At 42.5% G+C, this 14,471-nt stretch overlaps 1 protein-coding gene across 1 annotated transcript in view; it reads right to left on the reverse strand.

The window, feature by feature from the left end:
* Nucleotides 1-14,438, reverse strand: part of LOC115548346 (collagen alpha-5(IV) chain) — a 28,843-nt gene extending 14,405 nt beyond the window's left edge. The window contains exons 1-27 of the mRNA XM_030362892.1: nucleotides 14,219-14,438; nucleotides 11,830-11,859; nucleotides 11,334-11,423; nucleotides 10,429-10,473; nucleotides 10,184-10,228; nucleotides 9,950-10,012; nucleotides 9,569-9,622; nucleotides 9,433-9,459; nucleotides 8,973-9,038; nucleotides 8,800-8,862; nucleotides 8,654-8,689; nucleotides 5,085-5,129; nucleotides 4,802-4,879; nucleotides 4,477-4,530; nucleotides 4,328-4,390; nucleotides 4,026-4,070; nucleotides 3,845-3,898; nucleotides 3,346-3,387; nucleotides 3,173-3,248; nucleotides 2,984-3,019; nucleotides 2,212-2,376; nucleotides 1,839-1,928; nucleotides 1,378-1,455; nucleotides 1,150-1,220; nucleotides 870-1,058; nucleotides 568-751; nucleotides 263-346 (exon numbers count right to left, since the gene is read on the reverse strand). Of these exons, the coding sequence (XP_030218752.1) occupies nucleotides 263-346; nucleotides 568-751; nucleotides 870-1,058; nucleotides 1,150-1,220; nucleotides 1,378-1,455; nucleotides 1,839-1,928; nucleotides 2,212-2,376; nucleotides 2,984-3,019; nucleotides 3,173-3,248; nucleotides 3,346-3,387; nucleotides 3,845-3,898; nucleotides 4,026-4,070; nucleotides 4,328-4,390; nucleotides 4,477-4,530; nucleotides 4,802-4,879; nucleotides 5,085-5,129; nucleotides 8,654-8,689; nucleotides 8,800-8,862; nucleotides 8,973-9,038; nucleotides 9,433-9,459; nucleotides 9,569-9,622; nucleotides 9,950-10,012; nucleotides 10,184-10,228; nucleotides 10,429-10,473; nucleotides 11,334-11,423; nucleotides 11,830-11,859; nucleotides 14,219-14,287 (1,942 nt within the window). The 5' untranslated portion in view covers nucleotides 14,288-14,438. The remainder of the gene's footprint in view (nucleotides 1-262; nucleotides 347-567; nucleotides 752-869; nucleotides 1,059-1,149; nucleotides 1,221-1,377; nucleotides 1,456-1,838; nucleotides 1,929-2,211; nucleotides 2,377-2,983; nucleotides 3,020-3,172; nucleotides 3,249-3,345; nucleotides 3,388-3,844; nucleotides 3,899-4,025; nucleotides 4,071-4,327; nucleotides 4,391-4,476; nucleotides 4,531-4,801; nucleotides 4,880-5,084; nucleotides 5,130-8,653; nucleotides 8,690-8,799; nucleotides 8,863-8,972; nucleotides 9,039-9,432; nucleotides 9,460-9,568; nucleotides 9,623-9,949; nucleotides 10,013-10,183; nucleotides 10,229-10,428; nucleotides 10,474-11,333; nucleotides 11,424-11,829; nucleotides 11,860-14,218) is intronic.
* Between the last annotated feature and the right edge of the window lie 33 nt (nucleotides 14,439-14,471).

A 14,471-nucleotide genomic window follows, 5' to 3' on the forward strand; every position in this document is an offset into this window, starting at 1 on the left:
GTCGGTACACAGTATTGGGGGTCAGTCGGTACACAGTATTGGGGGTCAGTCGGGACCCAGTATTGGGGGGTCAGTCGGTACACAGTATTGGGGGTCAGTCGGTACACAGTATTGTGGGTCAGTCGGTACACAGTATTGTGGGTCAGTCGGTACAGAATGGGGGGTCCGTCGGTGCACAGTATTGGGGGGTCAGTCGGGACACAGTATTTGGGGGTCAGTTGGTACACAGTATTGGGTGGGGGGGGGGGGGTTGGGTGCTGACCTGGAGTCCCTGGTCCTCCTGCTTGACCATTATGCCCTGCCGGGCCGGGGATGGGGTGGCAGTAACTGGGCTCCCCTTTCTGGCCTGCCAGTGGAAGACCGGGACGTAGGATTAGATGATGACACTCAGTAGAGACTGCACATTCTACTTTGTGTGCGTATGCAAAAACAATGTGAACATTTTTGACTAGCGTGGTTCTTCCTCACTAGCATTGGTCCTTGTTGATGTGGGAGCGAGGGGCTTGTGTGTATGTGTCGAGGCTTGTGTGACTCTGTATAAATGTAAGTTATCAGTGCATTTCTTACCTGAGAGTCCAGGAACTCCGCGCAAACCCGGTACCCCAGGGTCTCCCTTATCTCCTTCGGACCCCACCGACCCTACCTCCGAAGGACCCTCGGATCCAACGGGTCCCGGTGTCCCTGGAAACCCAGGTCTACCCAGGTAACCACGGGCTCCCTCTGCACTCCGAGAGGATTCTGAAAGGGGGTGCTGGGAAAGAACAAAACATGTCTTTTATCTGTATACTTTAAGAAGCAAAAAGAGTTTGGTAGAACATCTGTGTTCAACATGATACATGAACATTGCTAATGTTTGTAAAATGGCTCACCGAGTCTCCCTTGGGACCGGGGAGCCCTTTGCCTCCATTTCGGCCCCGGCCGCCTTGCCTCCCATCCGGCCCCGTCCTGCCCGGCTGCCCCCGGGCGCCCTGCTCTCCTTTCACCCCGTCTGGGGTGTAGGAGCCGGAGTCTCCCCTTGGACCCTGGAGGCCTGGCATGCCCGATGCCCCAGGGTCGCCCTGTCAGAGAGGAGGGACGCTATAGAGACCGTACCGGTAGGGGTGTTGGATAATGGGAAAACTGTTTTTTTAATTGAAAAGCTTTTCTTACAGGGGGTCCGGGTAATCCTCCGTGTCCTGGGAAGCCCTGGTCCCCGGGGGCGCCCGGTCCCTGATCGTTACCTGAGCAACATGAGATCCCACTTCACAGTCAGTATTTACCGTGACTTACCGCAAGCTGAACGCAGATGAGAGACGAGGACACCGAGACAAGACAATCCTAAGAAAGACCAGGTGAGCATTGCTTCTATTTGGCTTTGCATGAGGTGTGTGTTTTCACCATGCATTCCCGGGGGTCCGGGGGGACCTCTTGGTCCTGGCTGTCCTGTACACGTATAACATATGTTGCCCTTCTCTCCTGCAGGAAACACAGCCAAAGACACCACACACACACACACACACACATGGTGATGCTCACCACTAGACGTTTAGACTGTGCTGAGGCTGTTTCAAATATAAGTACTTCAGCTCAAATCTGAATCGTCTTTTTTTCCGCTATATGCACTGAAATGCTGTACAAAATACAGCTTATTTGAGATATTACATAGTTCTTTATTTATTTATGTTTGCATGAATATTAAGGACTGTAATTGCTATGCAGAATTGTACACTATTCGTGCCTACTGCAGTGACTCATTTCATTTCGTAACTGCTCTAACCAGTAGTGGAAGTGATGACTAATGCTACGAGCATTCCTCCTGTGCGCCTGATGTACAGGATGTTTTGATTTGAGGCCCTCACCTTTCCTCCCGTGGCCACCCTTGTATCCAGGCAGGCCCAGCAGTCCCTTCATCCCCTTCATCCCTGGAGGGCCTTGAGTCACCTTCTTGGCTGCAATCAACACCATTGTCATGGCGGGTTATTGAGATAATTTACTTCAATGAAACCACAAATAGAGCCTGCTGTACTAGCCAAGAATCCACGATTGAACCTAACTTTATTCATATGTGGTCGAGATTTTAAATTATACGCAAATCTGCATTCAGATTCCTACCTGAGAGGCACATTTTTGATTAAATAAAATGAAAAGGAGACATTCTTTTACTATTCTACAGAACGCAGAAATAGTTCTAAAGAAGGCTTTAAGATAATCAACGCTAAAGCGAGCTCCTACCTCTGTCTTCAGGTGGTCCAGGTGGCCCCCGGTCCCCAGGTAGTCCTTGGCCTCCTGGGTCCCCATCTGGCCCCGGGGGCGCTGTGTAATCGTCCCCAGGGTCTCCAGGATCCCCCTTAGAGCCAGGAAAACCTGGGGGACCTTCCGACCCATGAAAAGCACCACCTGCATGAAGGGGATGGGTGAGAGTGAGTAAGTGAGTGAGAATATGTTCCATGATGCTTGACTTTGCAAAGATGACATGCCCTAAGCCCTATATTAACCCTTGTCCATTTGAAGAAATACATATTGTAAAAGTCTTTCTCTCACTAACATGGTGGATTCTGTGCTGCACTCATTGGTCTCCAGCCTGAGTCTGAAGAGAGCGATGCAGCACCAAGGACAGCGGGTTTCAGACAAGTAAAGGGTGACCAACAGAGAAGTACACCTCAAAGCCTGTGCTGAGTGAAGCGAAAAGTCTGCCCTTGTTGGTCCTCTTATCAGATACAAGGCGAGCATCAAGTTACCTATTGTGTGAACTACCCTTAGTATTTGAGGTTTGACAGCTTGTCGCTATGATCAGAAGAGGGATGACAGTGGATAATTTATGAGGACCCTTGTACAATCAATTTGAACAAATCCCTTCTTTGCTAGTTTTCCAATGTGTGCTACAGTTCAAAGAAAAGTGCTTGGTTGAAGGACCTCACTCATTCACACATTCAGTCAGAAGCTACAGAATCATCCCATTCACAGAAGCACAGCTATTATCAGAAGAGGTCCGTTCAGTGCGTACCTGGAAGCCCTCTTGCTCCAGGAAACCCCATTACACCTTGAGAAGGATGAAAATATGTGTTGGGGTTATTCAATGAGTTTTATTATATGGTATTATTATTGAGCCATTACCTTATTTCAACTAATACACTCACACGCCTTAGTTTTAACACTTTCGCATTTATTATTTCAGAAGACACCTTTAGGATACCTTGAGGTCCGCGGCTTCCAGGGGGGCCGGGGAAACCACTGTCTCCTTGAAACCCTTTCATCCCAGAACCAATGACCTGGCCAGACAGGAATGACACGTGAGCTCATGACACACACACACACACACACACACACAGGCGTAGTAGTCAGTAGATCAACGCAAGAGAAACTCACCTCTCCTGGTGGCCCAGTAGGGCCCTGGTTTCCCTTTTCACCCTGTGGAGGATCAAATCTTTATGAAATCTCTGACCAATCTATAAACATACCTTTTTAATTGACCGTCCATTTAAACCAGTAGTGTGTTTACTGTGTTGTGCATTGTTGAAGCTTCTTAAGTGTATCTCTATGATTCCAATATTTATTTAATTGAATATGATTCCTCTTTCCCGTCTTGTTTTGAGGGCCGGACCCCACGGCGGCTTTAGATCCCTCAGGTCGTCTGATCAAATGCTGCTGTCTGATCGGCGGCCTCCATTGAAGCTTAAAGCAGTTGAATCAACACTGATGGTTTTTATTTGTGCACGATGAATAGATTTGATTTGATTGTAATTGTTTTCCTTGTTAAGCCAAACACTTTGTACAAAAAGGAATAGCGTTGGTCGATTGTTGACTGAATACAAGACCTATCCAAATTTAAGATGCATGGTGGATTTAGCTCGTACAAGTCACTGACCTGTCCCCCCAGCGTTCCTGGAAACCCTGCGCGCCCTTTGACCCCACCGCTGCCCTGGAGAGAACAAAAGTATTAAAAACATCCGGACATATCTGACATATCCGGACATATCTGTGGGCACACATAGGCACACTTGAATTCATACACTTTCAAAAACACATAGACACTAACGGAACCATACCTCAGGTCCGTCTCGTCCGCGTTCACCCTCTTTCCCGAGCTTCCCCTGGACAAAGGGGTATTCAAATTGATTAACATCATCGATATATTACATCATACCAGGGTCTTTTAAAACATCCATGAAATTTGGGCTGCATTCAAGTCATGCATTTATGTCTCCTGTGAGCTGTTTTTTGATGTGATGCATTCAGCCCTGTAGCAGCTAAGTTGGATCAGAGTGGCAAACTAGAACATATTTTGCGTTGCATTTTTACTGGATATATATTGGCGCCACCTTCAGGTTAAAATGAGAATCACTCTTACCTCAGGTCCTTCATATCCTTGGTCTCCCTTTGCACCTTTAAAGAAGCTGAAACCTGGGTCTCCCTGGAGACATTCACAGGGATTTAGTGTAAAACAACGGCTTTTAACTTTGTAATGAATGGAGTCATAGGCCTGTGATTGAAACCTACGGTTGAACCCTTGCAACCTTTCGCTCCAAAATCTCCCTCGTCTCCTATTTCTCCCTAGAATTTAAAAGTAAAAGAAAACAAAGGTCATGGCTATACCTTCATATTAAAGTTCATCTTAAATCGTCTGATAACAAAATGGTGTCTGATTCCGTTCAGTGTCCACTCCCATCAGGACTCTGGTCATTGTCAAAGTCAAAATGTCAACTGACAAATTATCAAAATAACAGACGAAACATCCGAAATGTCAATGATGTGAATTTGAAGTAGTTGATTCCTTATTGTGTAAGGGAGGGGGCCCATCAGTGAGTGTGACCTGATGTGGTACCTTCAGCTCTTTAGCCCCAGAGACGTAGTCTCTAACCCGGCCTGGTCGACCCGGTTGCCCTAGAGGTCCCGTTTCACCCTAAAATTAGCAGAAATGAAGCAATCAATCAATAAATAAACACTGTTCAAAAAAATCTGGAAAAAGCATGAGGTTGAGGTAAAACTGTTTAGAACCAGGAAACAGGTAACTCTATGGGTATCCTATCTGTAGCACTGTGATCTTATGCTGTGCTCCGACTGTGAGTGTGATGTGTTGTTGTGTCTTCAATGAAGCAGTCTGGTACCCTCCTGCCGGGCGGTCCACGCGCCCCACTGCTCCCTCCTTGTCCCTGTGGGAGGGAGCACAGCACTATTATAGCATCAGCAAGGTGACTTCTCTCCCTCTGTCTCGTTCTCTCTCTGTCTGCCTCTCTCTCTCTCTCTCTCTCTCTCTCTCTCTCTCTCTCTCTCTCTCTCTCTCTCTCTCTCTCTCTCTCTCTCTCTCTCTCTCTCTCTCTATCCATCTCGCTCCCTCTCTCTGATAGAGTAACAGCATCATTCTGATAAAGTAACATTCTTGTCACTCACACGTACTGTATTTTATGCATGACAGACAGCTCTCCCCTTTGCACTTTAGGTTTTCACAGACTTTCAATTTGTGATATTTTTCGCTTCAGGTCAGATGCAACAGGCTATATAAAGCCATTATAGGCTGTATAGTATAAGAGTGCATGTTCTTGAAGTCTCTATTCTTTCCCATAAGTTATCTCCGATCTACCTCTGCTCCATTGTCAGGAGTTTGGCCATGTGGCTATAAGGAAGTCCTTGACGGTCCTTTATCTCTGTACGGAGTGTGTTAAGTGCCAGCGGGAGGGGGGTTTTCTGAGGAAGATACTGTCTGTTTCTCTTCCTTTGTCATTGTGTGTTTGATTCCCCCCCAAGATGCATGAGACTTGGCAAAGCTGAAGAAGAGAAGAGAAGGAAGGAAAATTATAATAATGGAAACCAATTCCAGAAACTATTATTTAATTGAAATTCATTAATTTTACCTGGTTAGTAAATACTATTGCATGAAACTAAACAGTTGAAAGTAGGCAATGGATTAACTGCAAATAATGTCAACTTATTAGTACGCTATATAGAACTTACAAAATATCAATGCCAGGTGAAGCGCGGAGTCAAACTATTATAGCTACTGGAGTTTCCGCGCCGGCGTTGCGCACGCTCAACCACTAGTTGTAATTAAACCCATAGCAATAATGTGGAAACTCCTGTCGATAATGTAACAAAGGCGGAATAAGTGTGGCCGCTGTCACTGTAGTTTGTTTTGATTCGACCATAGACAAAATGGAGGCAGAACAGGCAGAACTCATCGTGATTATCTTAAATGTTGCTAAAACGATGCATCATATATTCCGTTGCATCCAAAAAATCTGAAGCATCGATCGATGAAAGATTGGAGCATGAGTAAGAGACAAATAGAAGGAACGACAAAGAAGAAAGGCATCGCGAACGACTGCGTTACCGGAGAAAGAGAGCGTATTTTTTTGCTTAATTTCACATATAACTATCACTTGGACAAATGTAGTTGATTTCTGTGTTTAACTGAGAAAACAGGGAATGGAAGGACGAGACCCTATAATGTTCAGCTGACTGTTGTAAGTAATAATAACAAAAAAAAACTTTTCTATACACATGCAGCTGTGAACTCATTTATTGTAATTTATTGTATGATCTGTACTTTTAGGGTTATGATAAGACCTATCTTTTAGCGTTCACCACAAATGACTCAAACAGATTTTTTAACCATTTAGCGAACAAAAGGCAACAGGTTGATTATCACTTAGGGGCTACTCAATGACATGCAGAGGCGTTACCAACACGCCCACTGAAGTGGTGTGAGAAATACCGACTTTCTACTCATTCAATTTACATTTTCAGGGTACAATTGTCAGGATGTAGTTCACACATACGGCCCATCAGGAGAATATCAGGACTTATACGTGTGTCTGAGAGTGTAGTGAGTGTAGTGTGTGAGCATTTGATACATTATAAATGAGTCAATTTATGTAATTGTTCAATGGAAAGTGTGGTATACTATGCATGCAAATCAATTATTAAATATCTTTCACTTTTATTCAGGGATGAAAAGTGCATTGACATTTTAAAATGCATGGCAACTACTATTGGTTTGTTAAAAATAATAATCATCATTGAGATTAAACATCTCTTCAAGTGTCCTCGCCAAGACAGGCAGCAGTAGCCTAGAAGCACACATAGCATACACAGAAAACATAAGAAAAATAAATCAACTAAAGCAGTCTGCAGGGGGGAGGGGGGGATATCAATATCGCAAGATATTTCGGGAGGCTCAAGGAAGAGTGTAATATTAAGTTTGAGCAACAAAGTGTAAAGACATTTCGGAAGGCTCAAGGAGGAGGGTAATATTACATTTGAGCAACAAAGTGTAGTCTTGTGGTGGACCTGACAGACATAATCACCATACTGTGCACTGTATTGACATGATTTTGTTCTGTGTTCTAGGGACGCTGTCTCCTTAAGATCACGTGACTTGTGTGTTGATATGCCGGTCTGCGCGATGTTTGAATTTAACGTTTTTTATCTGACAAAATGAATGACTTGGCGTTGCTTGTCGAGGTGAAAAATTGTCTCTTCACTTCTTTAGCACAATTTCTACAGACTCTAGACAGAATGCATTACCGGGGAGAGTTTGTCGATGGCGACGCCGTTAAAACAGACGGAAGGGTGGAGGGGGGGGGATACCAATATCGCAAGACTTTGCGGGATGTGGGATCGATTTTGCTGTTGTCTTTCAACGCGCTCGTGTGTGCGTGCGTGTGTGCATTTGTGTGTTGTGTGTGTGTATGCGGTGTCCTGCGCTACATTTGTCTTGGAACGTCTGCGTCAGCGCACGCGTGTGTGTTTGTGTGAGTGTATGTGTATTTGGTGTGTATGTTCGTGCGTGCATGCGTGCGGTGTATGTGTGTGTTTGTGCATGCTGTGTGTGTGTTTGTGAGCTGCAGGCTGCTTGGCACATGCGCACTGACCAACTTGAGTAACTTGTGCGACAGGCACTAGGCTAATGTATGAAATAAATACACAAATACTAAAGTGTAATACTTTCTCGATAATTGCATTTTCTTTTAGTTGATTTTGTAAAAGCCCAGTACAGCTAGTTATCTAAAGCTTTGTTTCTATCTTATTTCACTGAACAAAAATGTTAACCATAATAACCTTGTTGTGTGTCTAGATAAATGTGCGTTTGTGTGTGTTTTGATAGGCCTGCCTTTGTTTTGACAGCCCTACTGGGCTTTGTCTTGTGTGGGAGTCTTTGTGTCAAATATTTGACTCTCTAAACACTGTAAATATTCACCATGCAACACATACAACACAAGGGATGCTGCTTCCATTTGACTCTCTGCCATTTAGTGCTGACCACATGTATGCCAATTTGTGGACACATGTGTCCAAAGCATCTTACAATAGAGAGAACATAATGCAAGTTAGCAATTTTGGGGATTAAATAGTTGCATCGTTTTTACCTGACATTATTTTTGCTGATCTTGCCAACACCTTTACTTTACCGTGACTAGCAATTTCCAAGTTTGTTTTAAGCGACCGCTTCTCCTTCATATTATTGACTGAGATGGCCAAAGCAGTAAGCACAATCCAATCTTCAATGTAAATGATATTGTACAATCCAGCAGCTGTTACACTGTTGCACACAGACAGACAGACAGACAGACAGACAGACAGACAGACAGACAGACAGACAGACAGACAGACAGACAGACAGACAGACAGACAGACAGACAGACAGACAGACAGACACACGTGACCCTTGTATCTTTACCTTGGACCCCGGGGTCCCAGGTCTGCCTGGAAGGCCCTGTTTCAGATCAACAGGTTGGTAAACAGATTACATATATATCACCATGTATACGTGAGCGAGAGATCAATGATGTGGTGGGTGCTCTGTGCCAATAAGAGATCCCTTACAGCAGGGCCAAAGGGCCCTTCGTCCCCAGGCCTCCCATACTCCCCAGGAAGCCCGTCTTTTCCCTGGAAAACATACAGTTAGCTCAGCCTTTTCTGTGGGACACAATCGCTGTGACCTCACACACCAATCATGTAATGAATAACAGTGTGATATGCTTATCAAACTTTTTTACCGGCACTCCAGGCATTCCGCGAATCCCCGGTGGTCCTCCCGAATGGCCCGATGACATGGATTCTCCCTGAGGGAAGAACAAAACACAAACACAGAGGTTTAAAACACTGAGTACCCATAGTAATTGCCTCATGGGAGCAGGTCCTGGAGTGTAAACACAATTTTTTATTTGACACCAAGGGCGGGCTTCCTAACAGCACAGATTAATCACATAAGGTTTGATATTTAGTAACTTCCGCTTAGCCATCACAATGGGAATGGGGGAGGTTCCAGCTACAGGAGTGTCTAGGAGGAGTGAGCTGATAAAACATTCCAAACATTGTTGGTGGCTCCCACGGCAACTGCAAGGGGGTTGATTGTCCACAGAGAAGGCAGTGATGCAGAGATACACCTGCGTTCAGTCTCACGCTCTACGGTTATATCTCAATGTCGTGATAAAACATCAAATTTCTCTTCTGTACCTTGGGTCCGTGCAGTCCTGGTAAACCCTGAAAGAGAAACAACAGGCTTTAGAGACTCTTCCACAACGTCCATACAGTCAGAGGCCACCATGGTGCTTATAGTGTGTGTGCACGCCGTTTCAAATGAGGGTCTTACTGGGGGGCCTTCAGGACCATGGTGGCCGGGTAAACCAGCGCTTCCATCTTCACCCTGAAACAACAGTTAAAAAATAATGTATATATATATACACACACACACATGTATATATAATAATAGAAAAACGCTCAAATTAAATATAGTAAAGAAACAAATACATAAAATAAATAAATACAAATAAATATAATGTAAAGCGATTAACTTGATAATGGTTTATGAAAAAAATAATGAAAACTGGCTGGCCCTTTGGTCAGGTGAATCTTAAGTGGTTATTTTAAACCTGTAGTGCTTGCTAAGTGACAGATGGATTTAGCTATTATTGTAACCTGTGTGGCCATCTTGCAAACAAGCAAAAGTCTCATATATCTCATATAATATTACATCTGTTCCGTTGCACCCAGAGGCTCCAGGCTCTCCTATCGGTCCTTGCAAACCTGGGATCCCCTTATGAAAAACAAGAATACACATATGTTATATTTAATGGTTAGGACCACCTTTTGAAATACTAAGTATATAGAAATATGTGAGAGAATACACTGGTTCTGTATGTAGAAGCAAACACTTGGGCAATTGACAGATTTTCATTCAAAAAAGGACAGGGGATTGAAATCTTACCGGTAAACCCGGATTACCGTGGAAGCCGTCTTTTCCCTGTTCACCCTGGACACACAATGAAAACCACAGTGTTGTAGCCCCACAGCCTGCTCAATTGGAGTAGTACTACTACAGGCCTGTATGGCACACAGTTAAGAAACGGACATAGCAGGACAACAAACAACTATACAACCATTCACACAACAATAAAGTCATGGGAATATATTATGTATATATGTGATATATGATGTGAGGCTGCCTCAGACCCGACTGCCCTGTGGTCCCGGATGTCCATCGTGGCCGGTGTTCCCCTGTGGAAGAAATACCACTGATTATCTCTGCGTCCTGACGTACAGACACAAGCCGTTGGAATGAGAAATGCATACAATAATAGAGACAATATGGCCAACCAAATTCAGATTTTGAAGAAAGGATGGTTCAATAACGTCTGCGTTTGCAGAAGTGTAAATGCAGGATTGAAGCGATGGCATTTGCAGCTGCTGATTTGAAGAAATTGTTAATTTGTAAAGGCATAGAACCTGCCTCTTATTGCTGACGGTAACCTTAGGCTAAATTCAAGTCAAATGGGAGTGAAATTACCATGGGCTTACTTTTCAGCATGATTTGCAGCTACTGTAAATATGTCCCCAGTGACAAGGGTTGAATAAACAAAGATATATTGTACATTACATCATTGTAATAAGCCTTTAATTAAAAAAAAATCTGAATCAGTTGCTGTTACAACTATGGTTGTGAGTGTGGTCCTGTTAATCGGTTTATCGGCTGACAGATGGAGTAGAAGACAACCATAGCAGGAGAGACCAGTTGCCACATGCCTCTCAGTCTGGAAACTGTGTATTAGCAGACTATGTTTTGTTTTTTATGTTCTTATTTTGGTACACTGAATGAATCAGTTATGCCTTTAATGCAAAATCTGTGTGGAGCTGAAATTCTTGGCTGCTGAATAAAAGGTAGACCTACACCCCTGGACTTAAGGTCACAACTTCACAGAAAGAAAAAAAAAACTGTTGTTTGCGAAAAATTCGACCGGAAAACGGGTTAACAAACTAAGGCAAATCATTATACAATAATGAGAGGGCTGAAATTAGTGAAGAAGTCTTGCGAATGGGAATCTGTGCGGAGTTAACCAAATGGCCCCAAAAAACTCTACCTTTGGCCCCAGGGGTCCAGAGTGGCCCTCTGAACCTCTGTGGCCTTCTTGTCCACCCGCTCCCCTTTCTCCTTGGTAACCCCTCTCTCCCTATGGGCGGTGAAGAGGAAAGAGAGGTTCAATATTAATATAATAATTTAATTATTTAACCAGTTAGCAAGAGAATGGGGAGATACCAATATATATCAATCACATTGGTAATTCTGCTCCTTCTGCCTGTGATTGACCTTGAATTGTTCACATAATATAGGTACCATCAAATGAATTGTATTTATGTTACATCTATCGTTACAGCACTGCTTAATTCTAGACTAATGTGGTCTACTAGGCAATGAACCTTGCATAACTGAACCATGATTATAAACAGTGTTATATGTTCTAGTTATGGGAAAAAAGGGTATCTGCATTCACTGGTGGTGGTTATAATACCACCAGTGGTATTATAAGTGGTATTATAACCACTATAATGTCTGTGGTTAAGAATGGGCCAACGTACCTTGCTGCCTTTACATGAACTTCCACGGCACTATAAAACACATCAGATACTTAATCACACATTGATCAAACATAGCAAAGAATGTGTGGTTGATATAGCAGGTGATGAAGGTGACATGCGTTGTATCAACAATTTTAGCTGAGTTACGCTGAGTTACCTGTTTCGCTACGGCGATACAGTTTACCACTATGGGCCAAGTTTGTTCATGCCAATTACGTGCTTAGAGATCCCCACCTCCAGCAACATGATTGGTTAGATCAAACATACAGCAAAATATAGTGAAACATTTCACCCATATTTGAGCTTGTCTGCAAGCTATTTCTATGAGATTAATCAGTACCATACATAACTAACTAGAGTTCATATGAGGTATCTTTTGGGAGATTTGCTAGTACTTTAATTTGATCAGAAAACATGTTAAGGCAAGTAACTAATTATGGCAAATCATTATACATTAACGAGAGGGCTAAAATAAGTGAAGATGTATTAAATGACATGTTCTGCAGTACCTTATATTTCCATTAGAGGGTATTGTATGTGTTTCAGATAGAGGAGAACAATAACAGTTTTCAGGGGCAGGATCTTGTGCTAATTCAATACCTGTCAGTTGTTATTGCAGTGGACCTTTGTTTGCTAAGTTAATTATATAGTCAGTTGAAAATACTACAAATACTTTTGTTCATTGCATGCCAATATTCCACTCAGTCTATAACAGATCAACCAATAATTAAAATAATCAAACAAAGAAATAAAACTTTTCAAAGACAGCTAAAGGCCTTCAGTGTGATTCCTTAATTCAACTTACACTAGCCCATCACTCTATGCAATGGTACGACAACATCTGGGTTTGCAGAAATGTAAATGCAGGATTGATGTGATTGCATTTGGAGTCGCTGATTTGTAGACATTTTTAATTTGGATAGGCATAGAACTTAGAAATGCTTCTTATTTCTGACGTTAGCCCCTTAGGCTAAAATCAGGTTGAATGGGAGTGAAATTAACATGGGTTAACATTTTTCTACTGAACTACTGTAAATGTGTCCCCAGTGACAAGGGTTGAATAAACAAAGATACCTTGTACTTAAAGACATTACATCATTATATTAAGGTTTTAATTAAAACCAATCAGAATCAGATGCTGTTACAACAATGGTTGTGAATGTGGTTCTGTTAATAGATTTTTTGGCTGACAGCTTGAGTAGAAGACAACCATAGCAGGAGAGACTGGAAACTGTGTATTTGCAGACTGTCTCTGTTTTGTTTTTTTTATGTTCTTATTTTGGTACAGTGAATAAATCAGTTATCGCTTTATGTATATTCCACTATTCCAATATTGCCAATATTGCACTCAGTCTCTAACAAATCAACCAATAATTACAATAATCAAACAAAGAAATACAACTTTTCAAAGACAGCGAACTGGCTTTCAGTGTGATTCCTTAATTCAACTTAAACTATAGCCCATCACTCTACACGTCAATAATTGATACTACTTCCTCCAGGAAGTACCCAACCTGTGCTTCTATAAATGTTTTTCTTACTGCATGCCCCTCCTCATAGACTAAACAGCTCCCCTGATGGAATAACACAAATACTATCCCTAATGCATGATGCATCACGCTCTATAATCTAGATCTAAGGCCAGCAATGCTAAGAATGCATGTGGGAAAGTGGATAGCAGCGACTGATGGAGAGATTGTAGTTATTATTGCAATCAGCAAATCAAAAAGAAATCAGGAGGGTATTTTGGCTTCTTCAAGTTCTTACAAGTTAATTTTCTGTGTTGCCATGAAGGCGTTGCTACGCTTTACTTGCCCTCTGCATTCGACTACTAAATGCTTCGTAGTTGTTCATGTGTAGGCCTATTTGTTTTTTGTATTTTACTGCAAGCTGCTCAAACTAATTGCCCCTAGTGGGATTATTAAAGTTGTATTGTATTGTATTGTATACATGAATGATGATTTTCTAATTATATTATACATCAGTGTAACAGGTTTTTATATAAACACCAATAGGCATCAGGCATACAGTATATCATATATTAGATATACTACTATTATATTCTGTATATGATCATGTTTTTTGTTGCTATAGGCCTACTGTGTTAATGAATTATAACATTAGGTCGATATTCTACTTTAGTTTAGGCGTTCCGTGATGAACCCCATTGAATAGGCTAGGCCTATATAGAAACGACATGACATGTTGCCTTTTACATTACATGACAAGCCCACATAAACATGTTAACAGAAAGTTAGTGTGACACGTTTAGTATCAGTGCTATTGTACATGATATTTGTGTACCTATCAATATCAATTCAAATGGTAATGTTAAACAATTTAGCACTATTTTAACAGTAGCCTGAAATTAATACATAAAAATGCTTACATCTTTGGACTCCGTGCACATCAGAGTCGCAACAAAAAGGACCCCGGCCAGCGTCCACCCGAGCTTCATGACTGCGCCCCAGCTACAGCTTCATCTGCAAAGTGCACACTCCAGGACGGCGCACAGAAAACAGGTGCGCGTCGATGTTCTGGCTGCACTTCTCACTGACGCAGACACTTAATGTAAATAACAAACTAACACGCTATTAGAACTGTGTGCCTGACAGATTATGGAAGGGACATCGGATTTTTTT

Source organism: Gadus morhua, chromosome 8, assembly GCF_902167405.1.
Source record: "Gadus morhua chromosome 8, gadMor3.0, whole genome shotgun sequence".
Lineage (NCBI taxonomy): Eukaryota > Metazoa > Chordata > Actinopteri > Gadiformes > Gadidae > Gadus > Gadus morhua.